At 45.6% G+C, this 16,842-nt stretch overlaps 2 protein-coding genes across 8 annotated transcripts in view; both read left to right on the top strand.

The window, feature by feature from the left end:
* Window positions 1–5,788, top strand: part of sema6cb (semaphorin 6Cb) — a 143,207-nt gene extending 137,419 nt beyond the window's left edge. For all 6 annotated transcript variants that reach the window (XM_086037567.1, XM_086037565.1, XM_086037568.1 and 3 more), the window contains one exon: window positions 4,302–5,788. In XM_086037567.1, the coding sequence (XP_085893693.1) occupies window positions 4,302–5,539 (1,238 nt within the window). In that variant the 3' untranslated portion in view covers window positions 5,540–5,788. The remainder of the gene's footprint in view (window positions 1–4,301) is intronic.
* A 2,676-nt stretch (window positions 5,789–8,464) lies between these two features.
* On the top strand, window positions 8,465–16,842 carry LOC147142900 (cortexin-3). 2 transcript variants are annotated; one of them, XM_086037584.1, is made up of 3 exons: window positions 8,465–8,561; window positions 8,670–8,815; window positions 13,163–16,842. In XM_086037584.1, the coding sequence occupies exon 3, from the start codon at window positions 13,262–13,264 to the stop codon at window positions 13,535–13,537; it is 276 nt and encodes a 91-aa protein (XP_085893710.1). In that variant the 5' UTR covers window positions 8,465–8,561; window positions 8,670–8,815; window positions 13,163–13,261; the 3' UTR covers window positions 13,538–16,842. The 2 variants fall into 2 exon arrangements, with proteins under 2 accessions (XP_085893710.1, XP_085893709.1); XM_086037583.1 differs by lacking the exons at window positions 8,465–8,561; window positions 8,670–8,815 and adding an exon at window positions 9,866–11,834.

The raw sequence follows: 16,842 nt of genomic DNA, 5'->3' as shown, positions 1-16,842 counted from the left end.
ATTGATAGTATTTTTCCGCCTGTTTTTGTGGCGGCTCACTTCATGCACATTCAAAAGTGAAAGTGTGTTTGTGTTTCTTTGACCGTTGCAATTTGCCTGTAACGTTTATTATTGTGTGTAAACGCCGGAAGGTGAGTTTAATGACTTGATACCGTTTGTCTAGAGGGTCAGTGTGCATATTTGTTTTCCCATGTGCGACGTTATGTCAGCCTGAATCCCACGTTAGCATGCTAGCTAACACTCTTGATAAGCCTCGCGCTAAGGCGGTTTGTTTTGTGTTGAATGTTTGAACAACTGAATATAGTTCTGTAACACGGGTTCATGAATGCGTATGTGCTAGAAGCATGGTGTTGATGCTTTATGATCCTCTAACCTTTTGAGTGCTTTGCTGCCATTTTGCGGCAACTTTAAGCAATTCTAAACAATTTGAGGAGGTGTCAATTATTTGTGGCCATACAGACTGAGCCCTGCACTGAATAAATTACTTTTGAAGAAGTTTTTGTCTAAATGGAGCTTCTCACCTCACTTCGGCATGTTTGTGCTGGCCCCAAGATGGCAGAAAATCAATATTTTATTGCTTTGGCCTGAGCACAAAAATAATAAATAGTGAAGTTTGTCCACCGGCCGACGATGATCGGCTACGTTGTAATTTTGCGATGTAATTAACAGCGCGTCCGCGTAGTGTTCCAAAATTCATTTTATACGTAAACGTCCATAAATGGCGATGAAGGAGTCGGCAAATGAGCGAACGATTGCCAACGCGGCCGCTGTCAATCATTGCAGCAGTTGTCAAGTCACGCTCGACTTTGTGCTTTTTGTGCACAACCGGTGCTGTCTTCTCAAGGACTCGGAGTCACTGAGCGTGAGGAAAACCTCCCCGAGACACTTTTTCACTTTGGTGATGGAAAGCAGAGAGACGAGCGGAGGCTCTGTCTGTTTTCATTTCCAGTGATCGGTGTTTGTCCTCCCACGGCACGCCGAGGACGTGTGCTGATACTTGATACTTGCATCTTCAAAACATTTTCTCAAGTGACGTCCCGTCGATCACGTCCTGCTCTTTCTTCCCCACCCCCCCACCTCTTCAACATAAGCGTGCATTTTGTCCATGAACGCATACACGCATACTTGACATCCACGCTCTCGGTGGAAATGTGTCACTGTCGGATGAAAAGCTGAGGTTTTAATGCGCTGGCGTGGTCAGGCGACTGATAACGTTCATAGAACTTGTCTTGGACTGTGCGCGTTCAAACAATAGATTGATGAAGAAACCAAAAAAGAAAAAAAGAACGGCTCATGCGGTTTGCTTGGATGTTGCTCTTGCTTGCGTCGTCTTCATCTGTCAGCAGACGTCTGACACTTTCAGGCCTGCAAAGACTCCTGGGAGTCGACGTCGTTGTCTGCCACGGTTGCCATGACGACCGCTTTCTCCTCACGCACACGCACGCGTTACACACGACTTTCACACTTTTGTCTGTGCACTTCTGTAAAATAATGGTTCTTCTGCTCCTTATTTCCTCAACACCACGCCCTGGCTCTGTTTGTGCAAAAGTATTGGGACACGGCTCTGAATCAATCAGGTAATCAGTTGGAACTCTTTGAGGACCTCTGCCCAGGCATGTTTGGAGAAAGTTGGGTGTAGAAGAACAAATGATCAATATGCATCTAGAAATGTAATAATAATATGATAGTGTTGGGAAAGAGCGGTTGACTTCCACGTCTGACCACCAAAGCGGTCGGCTGCCATCGACAACACGACTCATTGCTAACAGTAGGGCCTGACCAATTTTAAACGTGGCTTTTTTTCTTTTTCAACACAATTAGCACATTTCAAAATGGGAAATGGATAAGGACATTCAAACGTTTGACCCCCCCCCCAAATAGATCTACAAAAATCTCATTTGATTTATCTTTGTGTTGCAAAGTTAATTACCAAAGGAGAGAGAGACGCTAAAACAGTCAAATATTCTATATATATTTGTTGTTGTAAGCATTATGGAAGCCCCAAAAATATTGTATTCATTAGACGTGTATTTATTTATTCTTTATTAATAGTCCAATTAATCAGGCATCGGAATTTTCCTCTGTCAAACATCACAACTGTCATCCAGACCGGTCGGGCTCCAGCTAACGCCACAAGACTGCTCAGCAAATGGCTAACTTGATTGATATTAACACGACTGACCGCTAACATGACTGACTGCTAGCATGATCGGCAAACACAGCTAACTACCGCAATCGACTGCTAGCTAAGGCGACTGACGGCTAACGCAATTGACGAACGGCCCGCTGCCAACTCGGCTGCCGCCGCAGCAGCGGCCAATCAGAACTGTTGCGCGTGCTCACATTTTCTCACTGGTGGATTTGAAATGCCCTTGAAGTCACTTTTGGATATATTGGAAGATTTAAAAAAAAATTTTACCCCCCTGGTGCATGCGAGCGATCACGTCAGTGTTAATTCCAGCCTAAAAAAGATGAAAGTTGTGCTCTGCTGCGTATTGTTAATTATTGATCAGCGAGCGTGATGATGAGTCAACGTCTTAACGATCATCATCATCATCATCTCGTTATGATCATTAACGTCATTTGGACTTGATCATTTTCACTCCTCTGCAAAGATTTCAGCCGCAATTCTGTTGCTTTGGACCACCTGCATGGTCACACGCACGCACATATGCTAATGAGGCAAACGCACACCCACCAATGTGTCATGTGGGTTTTTGGGGGCGGCGGTGGAGAGGAGGCGTGACACCCCAGATGGTCGGCAGCGTGTGGACCAAGGTCGTTTACACATTTTACACACACACACGGTGCACACATCACACAAGTGTTGCACTACACACACACACACACACACTGTCAATGAAGTCCATTTTGCGTCTTTTGAGTGGCGGCCATTTTGTGTCTTGCTGTGGCCCAGAGGCGGGAGAAAAGAATGATTGACAGCTCCTGACGGCTCAATTGTGCTTCTTCTCTCACTGTCCTTTTTTCCCCCCACGTGGTTTCGCAATAGCATCAAGGCTCATGTATGCTCTCAGCATGGATGAAAATGAGTCATCGTGCGGCACCTCGCTCTAGCGGTTAGCGCGTCTGCCTGGCAGTGGAGAGATTCTGGGTTCACATCTGGCTGCGGAGTTTGCATCTTCTCCCCGTGCTTGTGTGGCTTTTTCCCCTTTTTCACCTTCCAAAAACATGCCTCATCGAGACAACGATTTGTCTTTATTTATCTTTGGCCTATAGTTGATCTGACAGGTACTGCTAACCAATCCGGGGGGGTTTCTCGCGCCCAAAGTCAGCTGGGATAAGCTCCAGCTCACACGCGACCCTAAATTGTCCATGAAACGCGTGCGGATGGTTCTTTGTCTCTGTGTCTGTGACTGATATTGACTCGAAACCAGTCCCTGCTTGAATATTTCAGTATCTTTTCCTCACTTGACGTGTTGGGTGTCTGGTAGAGCGCTCGGAGAGAGATTGTTTTTGTCCATCCGTGCCTTTTATATTTGATCCCTCGGGCCATGTTTGCTTTGACGAGCCGTTTTGAGCGTTTGTAGCTTTTAAGCCGTTGTGTTTTTGGGCTAATTGACGCAAAAATGTTTGAACTCACGTCACTTCTTGTCATTACTAAACGGATTTTTTTAAACTGAGCAATGCACAGGTTGAAAAACAACCTCAAAGATGAACCATTTACATATGTTCACTTTTGACAAAATGATGATAGTATCTACATCTAAAGTACGAGACTTTCTGCAGCCAGCAGCAGAGACAACGTCAAACAATCAAAATTGAGTCATCCATTTGCTCCGTGGGAGCGCAGGAAGCCATTAAAGTTAAGAAAATTGCATGAAATTGCTTCCTTGTGCAATAATTGATAAGTGATGTAAGCTGCTAGAAAACATAATAAAATGTTCAAGTGTTGAGTCGAGGCCGAATCCCATTTAGCCCAAATTAGAAAGCAATCCTAATCCCATCAATCCAGTAAAGAGGAATTTTTCAAATGTTCTTTTCATGGGTTTGCATCGGCCACCCGCCGTTGGCCGGGGGGGCGGCGGTCATGTTTTTGCCAACCGCCAAAATAAAGTCAGGATGCCCCGAACGCTCCTGTACAAAGTAGTTGGCACGGACGAAAGGAAAAAAAAAACCAAAGGACAGTTTTGCTATGATTATAGTTTTGTCAATGTCAAATGTCGTTTGTTAGTTAGCGTTAGCGGGGTTTTTTTTTCTTTCTTTCCAAACCACTCTTGTTTTCACGGACATTTCAGTTTGACAGCCCGCAGGCCTGCTAAATGACGTTGTGTGCTTTTCAGGTGTGCGGCGTCCTTCCGAAGCGGACAAGAGCAACCACAGCGTCCACTACACGCTGCTGATCGCCTGCGTGCTGGTGGCCTTCGTGCTGGGCGCCTTCCTGTCGGGCTTCCTGGTGTCCTGCTACTGCAACCGGGCCGGGCACAAGACCCGCAAGCTGCCCAAGGACCCCGAGGTCCAGATCCCGCACGCGCTGTCCCTGCGCAGCCTGGCCAAGCTCAACGGGCTCCTGGAGGGCGGCGCCGGCAAGGAGGACAAGCTGGAGGCCTCCTCCCCGAAGATCTACAGCTCCTTGTTCTCCAAGGAGGCGCCCAGGAGGAGCGCCCACCACGGCATGTCGGTGGGGGACCTGGTGCTGCCCCACCCCCACCACCAACACCACCACCACCTGCGCTCGTCCTCGGAACTCTCGGGACTGCCCACGCCGGACTCCACGCCCGAGCTGCCCATCAAGAGCATGAAGGCCTTCCGGAACCAGTGGGAGAAAAACCACAACTGCAACAACGCGTCGCGGCCGCCCTCGGCCCACGTGTTCCCCTACGGGGCGTCGCGCCTCCCCGATGAGCGCAAAGTCCACAACGCCGAGCGCCTCCTGCCGCAACACCCCGGCTACGCCCACAAGGTGATGGAAGTCACCTCGTTGGACGAGCTGCTCAAGCACATCCACGAGGGGGGCGGCGCCAAGACGCCGCAGCTCATGGGCCCGGCGGGGGGGCCGCGCCCCGGCGGGGGGGCGGCCGCGGGCCACCTGCCCTACGCCGGCCGCGTCCAGCCTCACATTCCCGAGACGGAGTCGGCGCCGTACTACAGCTCGTCCACGCTGCCCCGCGACAGCCTGACCCGCCGCATGGACGTCCCCCCGGACCCGCCGCCGCCGCCGCACTCGTCCACGCTGGAGCGCCGCCAGTCCTCGTCCCAGAGGCACTCCTACATGGGCGCGGGCGCGGGCGGGGCGGCGCTCCCTCGCCATCACAGCTTCAGCCAACGCATGGGAGCCGCCCACCAGCCGCCGCCGCCGCCGCCCCTCCTGGCGCGCGTGAACTCCACAGGAAGCTGCGAGGGTCACTTCCCCCTCCTGCCGCCCGGGTACTTGGCGCGCTACAACGCCGCCCAGCAGGAAGCTCCTTTCAGGGGCGGCGGCATCCGAAGGGGGCCCCCCCTAAAACCCGACGCCCCGCCCAAGCCGCTCTTTATTCCCGCCTCCTCGCCCGTCAGCCCGCACGCCAACTTCAACTACTGACGCAGTTTCGCAAAGGGAGCGGCGCCTCAAGTTGACCTGGGGAATTATCTTTGTACCATATTGGTATTGTTCTCTTCTCCGTCGCCCACTATATTGATTGAACTTGCGCGGCGCCGAGCAGCTGATGGCGACCTCAACGTGCAACCGCAACAAATACACCCACGACGACGACGCCGAAAACTCTTGTCGACAATGATCTGCGTCGACATGTACAGCAACCGCCACACGAATGTCGGCTGCGCGAATGACTTCAACTGCATTAACAACATCGACTCGAGTCCGCAACAACACTGCGACTACACAACAACTACATGAATGACTACTTTGATTGCATCAATAACGTCAACAGCTGCATCGACCGCATCAACGATTACAGTAACCGCTACGTTAACAACAGCGCAGCAACCGCAGTGACCGCACGGGTCTTCACGACGACTGCATCAATGACCACAACTATGTGGGAAAAAAACAATGACATCAACGTGTGCATCAACAACCACATCAACAATAACAGCCGCCACGACATAACGTACATCAACTACACTGACGCTGTCAACAACTAAAACAATAGCTGCATCTACTTCAACGGCTTTTTTTCGAACTCCGTCCACAATAACTACGTCGACCGCATGCACTACGACGGCCGTTTCGACATTAACAGCTACACCGGTGACTACTTCAATCACTACATTTGCAACTACACTGACCACATGACTACACGACTCTATCGATAACATTGATGACTGCATCAAAAACAAAAATAACTCTCAATGTGTACAGTAGATCAACTCCTTCAACAATAACCGCATCAACAGCTACATAAGCTACATCAATTACTGCATCAGCAATAACTACATCAACGGAAACAAGTACACCCACCACGACTAGATTGGCTGCATCAACAACTACATTGTCCACATGAACTACTTTGCATTCCACAGCATCTACATTGAACGTCTCGCTAAGGTTGCACAAAGTTGCGGTAAAGACGTGAAGCGGTGCGAAGCGCTGCAGTGCTTCGTCCTTGTTTTCTTTGCGATGTCGTATTGCTAACCAGAATGTGTTTCTATTATGCATGTGTGTCTGTGTGTGCGTGCGTGCGTGCGTGCGTGCGTGCGAGCGAGCGAGCGAGCGAGCAAGCGTGTACTGTATACTGTACGTGTAGAGCCACATACGGTATATACTATCTGCAGTATATATAAATATATATATATATATATATATTTGTGTGTCAAGTTGTGATGACAAGTTAGCAAGAAAGTAACTTTTGTCTTTGCCTTATTATACTCGAAATCCCCGAAAGTCCCCTGAAGCCCCCAAAACCCGAAACGTCTCCCAAAAACTTAAAAGCCCCCAAAACCCGTCGTCAAACACGTTTGAAGATTATTCCTAAAAAATTTCCGGAAATGACTTCACAGCATCACAGAATCCTGACTTGTCGTTTGGCTGCCAAAAAAAGGCCCATTTTTTTTCTGTTTGCATCAAGATTTAAAAAAAAAAAAATTTAACCACATTTTTAGGGTGGGGGGGTGGCGAGCAGTGAGACCAGCTGACGCCGATGACTCGCTGTCATCGTTTTTTGTTTTTTTTCTTGTTTGTTTGTTTTTTTGTTTTTTTTCTGGGAGTTTGATTGTTGCTCATATGGACGTTTCTCCAGTGGGAACATTTTGGACCGCCAGAGGCCGACATTCCCATACAAACTACAACAACGACAATGGAGAGAGCTGCACTTCTTATTGACACACTTTGTGGCTAATGCTTGTAAATAAAAACATACTGACTACACAAATGTATGTACGTGCCTTATTTCATGCTCATGGCCGCACAGATCAGGAGTGGTTGGCAAGTCTGCCTCGCAGTTAAGAGGTGCTGGGTTTGAAAACATTTGATCAATCCAAATGTATTTTTCCACGGTGTCCTTGTTTGACGAGCTAGAAAACTCTTAAAACAAGTACTTGGTTGAAATGTAATACATGTATCTTAACAAAAATACAGTAACACCCCTCCCCTCTTTCCTCCCAAGTGTGGCCCTGAGCAGCAAGTGTGACCTGTGCTGAGCTATACCTTCCGCTCATATGGATTGAGGACGTAAGTAGGCTGACCTTACTCAAAAGTTATGTACGGACATTCACCTGTTATCTTAATGGCCGATATTTGATATCACTAAAACCAGCAAATTTCTTAACTTCTAGCACTCAATTATTATCATAGGAGTTGGCTGATGTTTTTTCAAGCTAGGAAACGTTAGAGGTGGTCAAACTGTCCTTTTTGAATTGGAATGCGATAAGCACAATTGGGGCATTAAAGCCAAGGTGCTACTGACAAGCTAACTAATTGGATGGCCATTATCATTTCAACTGCTTTCACGTATGTGTTTATGTGCCAGTGGTGGCTCGTCAATAGAGGGCGCTAGAGTGTTGCCCGCCTGAGTCGCACTGAAAGGGACATTTAGATCATGAAAAGGAAACGTTACAAATTACTGTTAAATGTGTATCTGTTTTAGATGAACGGCATATATTACACAGCATATTAATGAGTAAAAGTTAAATATATATGAAAAGTATTTTAGTATATTATACTAAAAGTAAAAGTATTCATGAGTTGTTGATTTATCTCTGGCCTACGACGGGAATTTACCACATCCAGTATGGCCGTCAATATGTCCGTTTTTAAAACCCGTTTGAAGACACATTTCTATTCTTTGGCTTTTGATCCGACGTGAGACTGACGGTTTTCTGCTGTTTTCTGGTGTCTTTTGTAGTTTGTGTTTTGATTTATTGCTTTCACTTGTTATATTATTGCTATTTTGTTCTTGTAATGTGAAGTTCATTGTTACAGCTGTAGATGTGAAATGCGCTACATGAATAAAGTTGTATTGTACTGTAGTTGTATTGTATGTGGCGGGCAACATATCTACGCGGTGGCCATATTGAATGTGGCTCAGCTTGGCTTCAACAGTGTGTCTGGTTTTTGGATTCGTAATCAACTCAGAGAAGTCACTACCCCGCTTCTTTCACCAAAAGTCAGTTGATTGGGTGCAGTAGTTCATGTTTGCAGAAGCGTGGCTCTTTATTTAGAGATTGTTTTTAAAAATCACTATCCTAACATTTTTTATTCTTTAATCCAACAGAAGCCAATGTGAGCCACGTATCTTCGGACTCCGCGAGAGTGAGGTAACACTAGCATTAGCATTGGAGCTAATGGCGTAGCGGCGACGCTGGACAGAGTTGTGAGCAATGAAAGATGACTGACTGATTGATCGACACCTTGTGATTGGTAAGTGTTTGTTGAATGAAAACTTGATGAATAAGACCACACACTTGCAACGATTAAGAAGTGTGCGTGCGTGTTTTACCTGACAAATTGGCTGTGTTTGCCTGAGAGTGAGTGTGTATGTTTTTACCTGCTCTATTTTACATGTGTGGTTTAACTGGCCGATCATTTTTTACTTTTCTCCTGATGGGACCTCTACCAATCTTCATTATCTATCTGCATCAACAAAAGACCTCTATTATGACTCACTTTTACTCTTTTAATATATGTGTTATTATTGTTCATTTTTATTTTGCTCCGTGGTACAATTCCAGTTTTGTTTTTAATAGTATCCATTCAAATTGATTATTGGATGTATAGTGCCATCTTGTGGTCTTACAGGTGTGGTGCAGGAAGTCCACACAGACCAGAGACACTTCAATGACAATCGATATATAAAAATACAAAGACTGCTTAAAAATGTTCTGTTTTTGACAGACAGGAACAAATATTACGAGAATAAAGTTGTCTTTTTGAAGTTTTTTGGGGGGGGGGATTTTTTTAAAAGACACAGTGGTCGTAATAATGCAAACAAAATGGCAATGCCATTTTTTTTTCTCAAAAAACAGTTTTATGCAAAAAAAAAGTGAACATTTTATTCAATCCCATGAGGATAAAACTTTATTTTTCCACCCCAAAAAAAATACTTTTCCTGAAGCTGTCCTTTCAAATATATATATACTGTATGTACAGTATTTTTTTGTTTTGATTTCAAATGTTTCAATAGCATCTTAGAATGTGTTTTTTTTTAAAGTTGTTTTTCTACATTTTTTCAAAGAAAAAGTTACATCCTACCAATATCCTCCAACCACATTTTGTTTGAGGAAGAATATTTATCTCTTAAAGTAAAGTTGCATTTCTTCAGAATAAAATCGTATTTTTTCAGGAAGAAGTACATATTTATTGTTTCACATTTTTTACAAATACTGAAATATTTTGAGATTTTTTTTATGTAGTCTAATGTTATAATGTTGTTTAACAAGAAAGATACTTTTTTTAAAAAATGTTCTGAAACAGTAATTTTTTTGTATTTTTAAAGTTTGTTCGTGATGTAAATATTATTAGTGTTTTTTTAGAAAGTGGTATATGCGTAAGAAAATAGTTACAAGAAAAAAGTTTTGATCAAAAGTCACATTTTGTGAGGAAAATGTCTTTATTTTGCAGGAAACGTTTTCCAAGGAAAAATACGTTATTTTTAAACCAGGGTACCTAAAACACTTCAACTCTTATAGTTGTATAAGCACAATTTTGATGACTGAAAGTTGTCCTTCCATGAGAAGTAAATCCTATTTTGAAAGGCAGCATGTCATTGGCTGAAAAAGATGCTGCAGTCCTCACTGAACGCCACCAGAGGAAGACACAGTACGCCACTGACCTGAACGTACACTGTTGAGGGGAACCCCATGCGTGTACGTATCAAGTATTAAATACTACCGTATTGCATAATTATGCAAGCTCAATGACGATGTTGCCTTTAAAGCCCCAGACTATCACATTGACTAGATTCTTTGTGCATGCGTGCTTTTCCCCAATTGTGCGCAATTAGCAGCTGAGCCAGTCTACAGCATAAACATCTCAGACATGTCAAAGACTAATTGAGGTGTATTTGACATCTGAGGCACCTCAAAGACAATTAAAGTCACATTAGGATGTCACTCTTTGTACTCTATTCCTTCGTAAAAAAAACACACAAAAAACTGAAACACATCAAGGGTGCATTATAGGCAGTTTAAAGACATGCCAGAGACTATTTAAGTCTCTTTGATTTCAATGACACACCACATATAAATCCAAAACACCAAAATATCAGACATATCAAAGACATGTTAAAAAAGACAAATCAATGGCATGTGAAAACCTGTTTTGAGTTCTCGTTGATGTCAAAGATACATCAGCGGCAAATCCAAAACACATTAGTGCATCATACTATGTGGAACTTTGATGTTCCACATGCATCAAAAACACCAAAGAGACATCATAAACACTTCAAATAAAAATGAAAAGTCAAAGACAAATATCCCAGTGTATTTGAGTTGTTTGCGATGTCAAGGAGACCTCAAACACAAATCCAGACACATACATAACATTTAGGAAGTCATGCTATGTCGAACTAAGATGTGACTATGTAGTGAAAATCAAAGACACACGAAATCCGGGTCGAAGACTAGTTGAATTGTCTTTGATGTCCAAACCATCGAGAAATCAAATCAAAACAAAACAAAAACACTGAAGGACATCATCCTTGATTTAGCTGATTCAATAACGCCTCAGGCAACAAAACACACCTCAGAGACACCAAAATGACACCTAAACAACAAATCTAATGCACATTAAGCCTCCCTCAAACAAAACATAAGATGGCAAAACTATTTGAGTTGTCTTTGAGGTGGAAAAACACCTCAAACGCAAATTGTAAACATGTTAAAAAAACACCAAAGACATTTAAAAAAAAAAAAAAAAACACACACACACACAAAGATGTCATGGACGGACTATTCTGCCTACATCAAAAACATCTCAAAGACTCATCAAAAACACAGGGCAGCATCAAAGACACTTCAAAGACTCTGTTTGTGTGACGTCTTCATTTATGTAGCTGATCCCCCCCTAATCAAAGACAACTCACTTGAAAGAAAAAGGCGCACGTAATTTTACGTGGTTGTGCGCAAGGGCCGCACCCCTCCCTCATTGACTTGCGCCACATCACCTTGCTGGAGGATCGCCATGGCAACAGGTTGCCCATAGCGACGGGGTACCGCTCCATCGCCGCCAGACAACCGGCGAGCGCGGGGGCGCGCAAAAGAGATACGCGCGCGCGTCAGGGTGAGGTCCGCGCGTCAAGGCACTCAGACGCGGTGGCGGCCAGCTCGCGCGGATTCGGGGATCCAAGCGGCGGCGGCGGCGGCGGCGGCACCATGGCGGGCTGACGTGGCGACAACAAACAACAAAACAACAACAAGAGCAGGAGCAGGAGCAGGAGCAGGTCAGTGACACTCACACTTGACTCTTGATGCGAGAGTGACCTGTGGACAAGGAAGGATTTTTTTTTTTTTCTTTTCATCATTTGGATGTTTTTGTGATTATTGTTTGAATTGATCATGAGCTACATTTCAGCACGAGCACATTTTGTCCAACGGCAACTGACCAATTGATTAGGTACACACGTTATGCTTTTTTTTATTCTTTTGATTACATTTCTGTTCTATCTATTCTATTTATTGCTATTACAATTTCATGCTATTTTCTTTGTATAATCATTATATTTTAAAATTGTATTTGTATTACAGTTGTTGTTGTTGTATTTCAATATATTTACATTTTCTCTATTTTAATCCTATTTTGATTTTGAATTATGTCCCCGACATCAAAATGCTATTTCTGTTAGGTATATTTCTAATTTGTTTTAATCCTAATCATTGCATCATTTTGTATCGTATTTTCCTCCGTTTTTACATTTCATATTCAAAGTATATGTCAATTTTCTTATATTGCCTTGTGTTTTTCTTACTCCTGTGTTGGCGTAGCCTTTAGTATTCTATTTTCGTTACATATTTACTTTTTATCGTATATATGTATAAGTATACTGTCTACTGTGTAACTACTGTACATATATACTATATATATATATATATATATATATGTAGTGTGTGATTGAAAGCTTTTTGCGGTTGACCCAGGCGTCAAGGCCGCCTGTAGGCACAAGAAAGCAAGTATTGATGTGACTCGTGACTATCAGTAGCATTTCGATCTGTGACCCGCATATGCAGAGACGGGTTACTCTGGCGTCGGCAAGCTTGGGACGACCGAAGGCAACATTGACTCCTGAAGGTCCTGTCGTGTATGCGTATTCAGGGGCAGAGCTACATGGCGGCCACCCCTGGCCACTCGCCGGGCACCCCCACATTGAGGGAAAGATTTTGATAGCCGTCTATTTTTTCTGCTCTTTCCAGGTGGCTGCAGTGTCGTTAGAGCCCCTCTACTCTGCCACAAGTCGTTTCGAACAATGAATTGTTAATTAAGAACAAGACTACAATTGATGTCAATGCCGATTGTAAAGAGCGCTTGATTGTTAGTCCTTGTCAATCGGCATGGCCAAGAAGTCCTCGTTGACCGTAGCACCCCCAGTCGTGACGTCATGACGTCGGCCAAGGCATTCGAAACGCAAGCGGGAACGGGCCTGAAAGCAACGCTTAGCGCAGCGCAATCCGGCACAATGCAAGAATTCCCTTTTTTGACCGGTGTCAAAAACCGGCACTGACGCCTTCCTTTGGAGCAAAAGAGTGATCGGTGTGCTTTGCGCTCCCCCGGCAGGCGCCCGGCCGCAGGCGAGCCCCCGCGGCCCCCGCGGCCCCGTGTTCCCCGCGTGCTTCGCCAGCGCCGGCCACAGCGCTGGAGCCGCGACGCTCCAGCATGGACGTGCCCAGGATGGCCGAGGGCCTCTTCAGCAGCACGCTGTCGGCGGCGGCGGCGGCGGGCGGAGGCGCCGGCGCCGGCGGCCAGCACGCCGCCTCCCACCTGACGCTGGAGCAGAAGGCGGCCTTCGTCTTCGTGCTGCTGCTCTTCATCTTCCTGGCGCTGCTCATCGTGCGCTGCTTCCGCATCCTGCTGGACCCCTACCGCAGCATGCCCTCGTCCAACTGGACCGACCACACCGAGAAGGACACCTTCGACTATCGCATCGTCTAAGACGGGGGGGGGGGGGGGTAGGTTCTCAAACTTTCGGGGTCCGGGGGACAAAGTCGCACGTGCGCCCCTAACTGCCACGGGAATTAGAGTCAATGCCAGTTTTCTTCCGAGCGATATGTTACAGAAACACGCAATAGGATAAAAATCCACACTATATGGAGACCGTAGGGGAAAAAAAAACAACACTTTTTTAACCCTTTTTATATAGCTTAAGACTCCCACAAGCTTTAAACACGTTTATATTGCCTAGCGTCGAGGGGAAAAAAATTGCGAGATGTCACTATCTAAGATAGATCAATATTTGGTGAAACAAGGTCAGGGTCTTATAAAAATAAAGTCTTCTTTTTTCAAGAAAAAAAAGTCATGACCTTTACAAGAATAATGGCATTTTTTGTTGGCGATAACATTGTAAATCCTACCAGAATAAAGTCCAATTTTGCCGGGATGAAAACTTTACGAAAATAAAGACGGATTTCATCGGGTAAAACAATCCTAATCGTTCTCTTTTGTCAGGATTGCAAATTGAAATCTTGAGAAAATATAGTCAGATTTTCTTGGGATCAAAATTTGTCATATGAGATTTAAGTCAGATTTTGTCAGGATAAAAAGTGACAATTATATGCAAGAATAAAGTCAGATTTTGACTAATCTAAAAAACATCGCAAGGATTAAAGTTGAATTACAAAAAATTGTCCGATTTTTTTTTGTTTAATTTTAATTTAATTTTATGAAATGAAAATGTTGGATTTTGTAAGGATAAAATGTCATTTTAGGATAATTAAGTCTGGCTTTCTTGAGATCAAAAAAAGACCCATAAAGTCGATTTTTTTCCCAAGGTAAAAAACACTACTAGGATATTGAAGTCAAAGTGGAATGATTTTAACACATGAATTTCAAAAATCCGACGTTATTCTCGTAAAATTACATGAGGGAAAACACCTTCATTTTCCCCCCCCAAAAATAGGACTCCTTTCTCGGAATTCTTTCTGTTCTCCAAAAATACGGCATTGTTCCTGTAATCCTAAACTTGGTACCACGGAACTATGTAGAACTAAGAGGAGGCGCTTCATTTAGTCAGGCCAAAGTCTTGTCCCACCCAAAAGTTGCTGTGCCTCCATCCATAGGCAATTACAAAACTTTCAGGGTGGGCATTGATTACTTGTGGGTTTTCATGATTGGCTGCGGGGCTTCACTTTTGAAAAATTGCGAAACCAGATTTGTTAGAAAAAGCCCCAAGTTACGGCTTTCGGACCCCCAGTTTGAGAACCACTGGTCTAAGCTCCCGGGATCATGTAACCTTGAAAATGGCTTCAAGGAGTGGACACCTCCCACGACGCGCCCCCCCCCCCCACACACACACACCCCCCAGCCACCCCCACTCCCGAGTGGACATCGGCCTTCCTCCTCCCGCCTCCTCCATTCGTGGACTACCTCGTTCCGCCATTTTGTGTGTGGACGTCTCAACAGGGTCAAACAGAGTTTACATGCCAGCGTCTTTGCTAGATTTAGACAATCAGTGTTGTCCCGCCCACCCGCGTAGTCGACCTCCTCCAAGGCTTCCCGCCTTCTCCTTCCCCTTCTTCTTCTTCGTCTTCTCCTTCTAGGAGCGCTCCCTTTAACGTAAACCCTGTGAACACTGGCGGTGTCGGACCCAAAGTTGACAGTGCTGTACCGTGTGCCTCCACATGTTGTCCCGTGTGGTTTTCGTCACGTGACGTCCGTGTTCCTCAAGCAGGGTCACTGCCGGCACTTGGTAGGCGGGCGGCGGCGGCGGCGGCGACGTCTTCTCGCCCGTCGCCGTCCTCCCACCTAAGCCTTCGCCAACTGACGCCATGGCTTGTCGCCATTTGTGCGCCTTATAGCAGAGGTGGGCGGAGGACTCCAGTCACACGACTTGACTCAAGTCAGACTGAAGTCACAGATTTTAAGAACTTCAGACTAAAACGTCCGAAAGAATCAACTGGACTTTGACTTCATCAGACTTCACTTTGACTCAAACTCATTTATAAAAGAACAATTCTTTTCTTGTCAAGTGCACAAAAACCTGGTGTGGAACAATCATCGGGGGAGCTCTGACTATTGTGACATTTGGATCCACGATTCTGTTTTGGATAAAATTGTGAAAAAGACAAGGCCAAATCGAACTTCATCCGTCACTATAAAGCTAAGCTACGTTAGGCCTTGAGTCACGTGACTTCTTGACGCGAGTCACGTGACCGGAGTCAGACTTAAGTCGCCAATTCTTCGGACTTGCTTGGCCAAAACGTACGATAGACTCGACTTGACGGGTCTTTCCTGTTCACATTTGATACTCGGAATTTCCGAGACAGCGTAACATTTGGCGGCGAGGCGGGCAAGCGTAGCAAGTGTACAGTATCTCCCAGTTCTGAGGTTTGGCGTTCAAAGCTTCCTGCGTGGAGTTTTCATGCACCTTGGCGTCATTGAAGACTCAAAATTGTTCTTGAGTGCCAACGATTGTTTGTCCGTTTGTGCCCCGCAACTGGCTAACGTTTAGCTAACCCTCTAAAGCGCTATCGAAACTAGCCGGATGTTTTTGACGACATCGGGAAAATGCAAATGGCAACACTTTGCCGTATGTAACATGAAACTAGCAAAGACGACTAAGCTAAGCTAACGTCTTAGTTTAGCTCACCGCAGCCAGGCGCCATGTCTGTTACGCACCACTTCAGATGAGAATAATAATGAATATGCAATAAGGACACCGGTGTGGCCCATTCCAAAAACGAATGTCAGTACAGCCCACAATGGCAAGTGGCAAGTAGCAAATGTGCAAATTGATGTCGTGGCCGAACGAGATTGTTGGGCTGAAGTCAAATCGTGACTGGACTCGAGACGGACGGGGCTTGCTTGGCGACCGGGACCGGACTTGAGACTTGAGACCTGCACATGTGTGACTTCCTCCCACCTCTGCCTTCTAGTGTCGATTGTTTACAGACTTTTCCTTCCTGGTGATGTCATCAAAAAAGAGAGACACTCCGCTCCCCTCACGCCCGCCTCCTCCCCCTCGCGCCCGTGCGCTTCCTGCGACAACAGGAAGTGGACCGCTTCAGCCTTTCTGGCGCCGTTCTCGCGATGCCGTGGCCTTGTCCAAAACCAACCCCGCCCCCCGCCCGCCAGTCGCACAAGTTTCTCTCTGGCTTGCTGGTGTGCATGTGGCTGACCTCCCCGTGCATGTTCCGCGCTTCCCAATGTTTGCCGTCAGTGTCGGTCGGAGCCTCGGCGCTCCGCTCCCCAAGGAGCCTTTCTCTTTTTGGGGGAATTAAAAGGTCCCATTGCTCAGCGTC

The sequence above is a fragment of the Filicampus tigris genome, chromosome 8 (assembly GCF_054856515.1).
Source record: "Filicampus tigris isolate MCC_2025a chromosome 8, RoL_Ftig_1.0, whole genome shotgun sequence".
In the NCBI taxonomy this organism is placed as follows: Eukaryota; Metazoa; Chordata; class Actinopteri; order Syngnathiformes; family Syngnathidae; genus Filicampus; species Filicampus tigris.
Note: the sequence above shows the minus strand (reverse complement) of the source record. Positions and strands in the feature narration are given on the sequence as shown.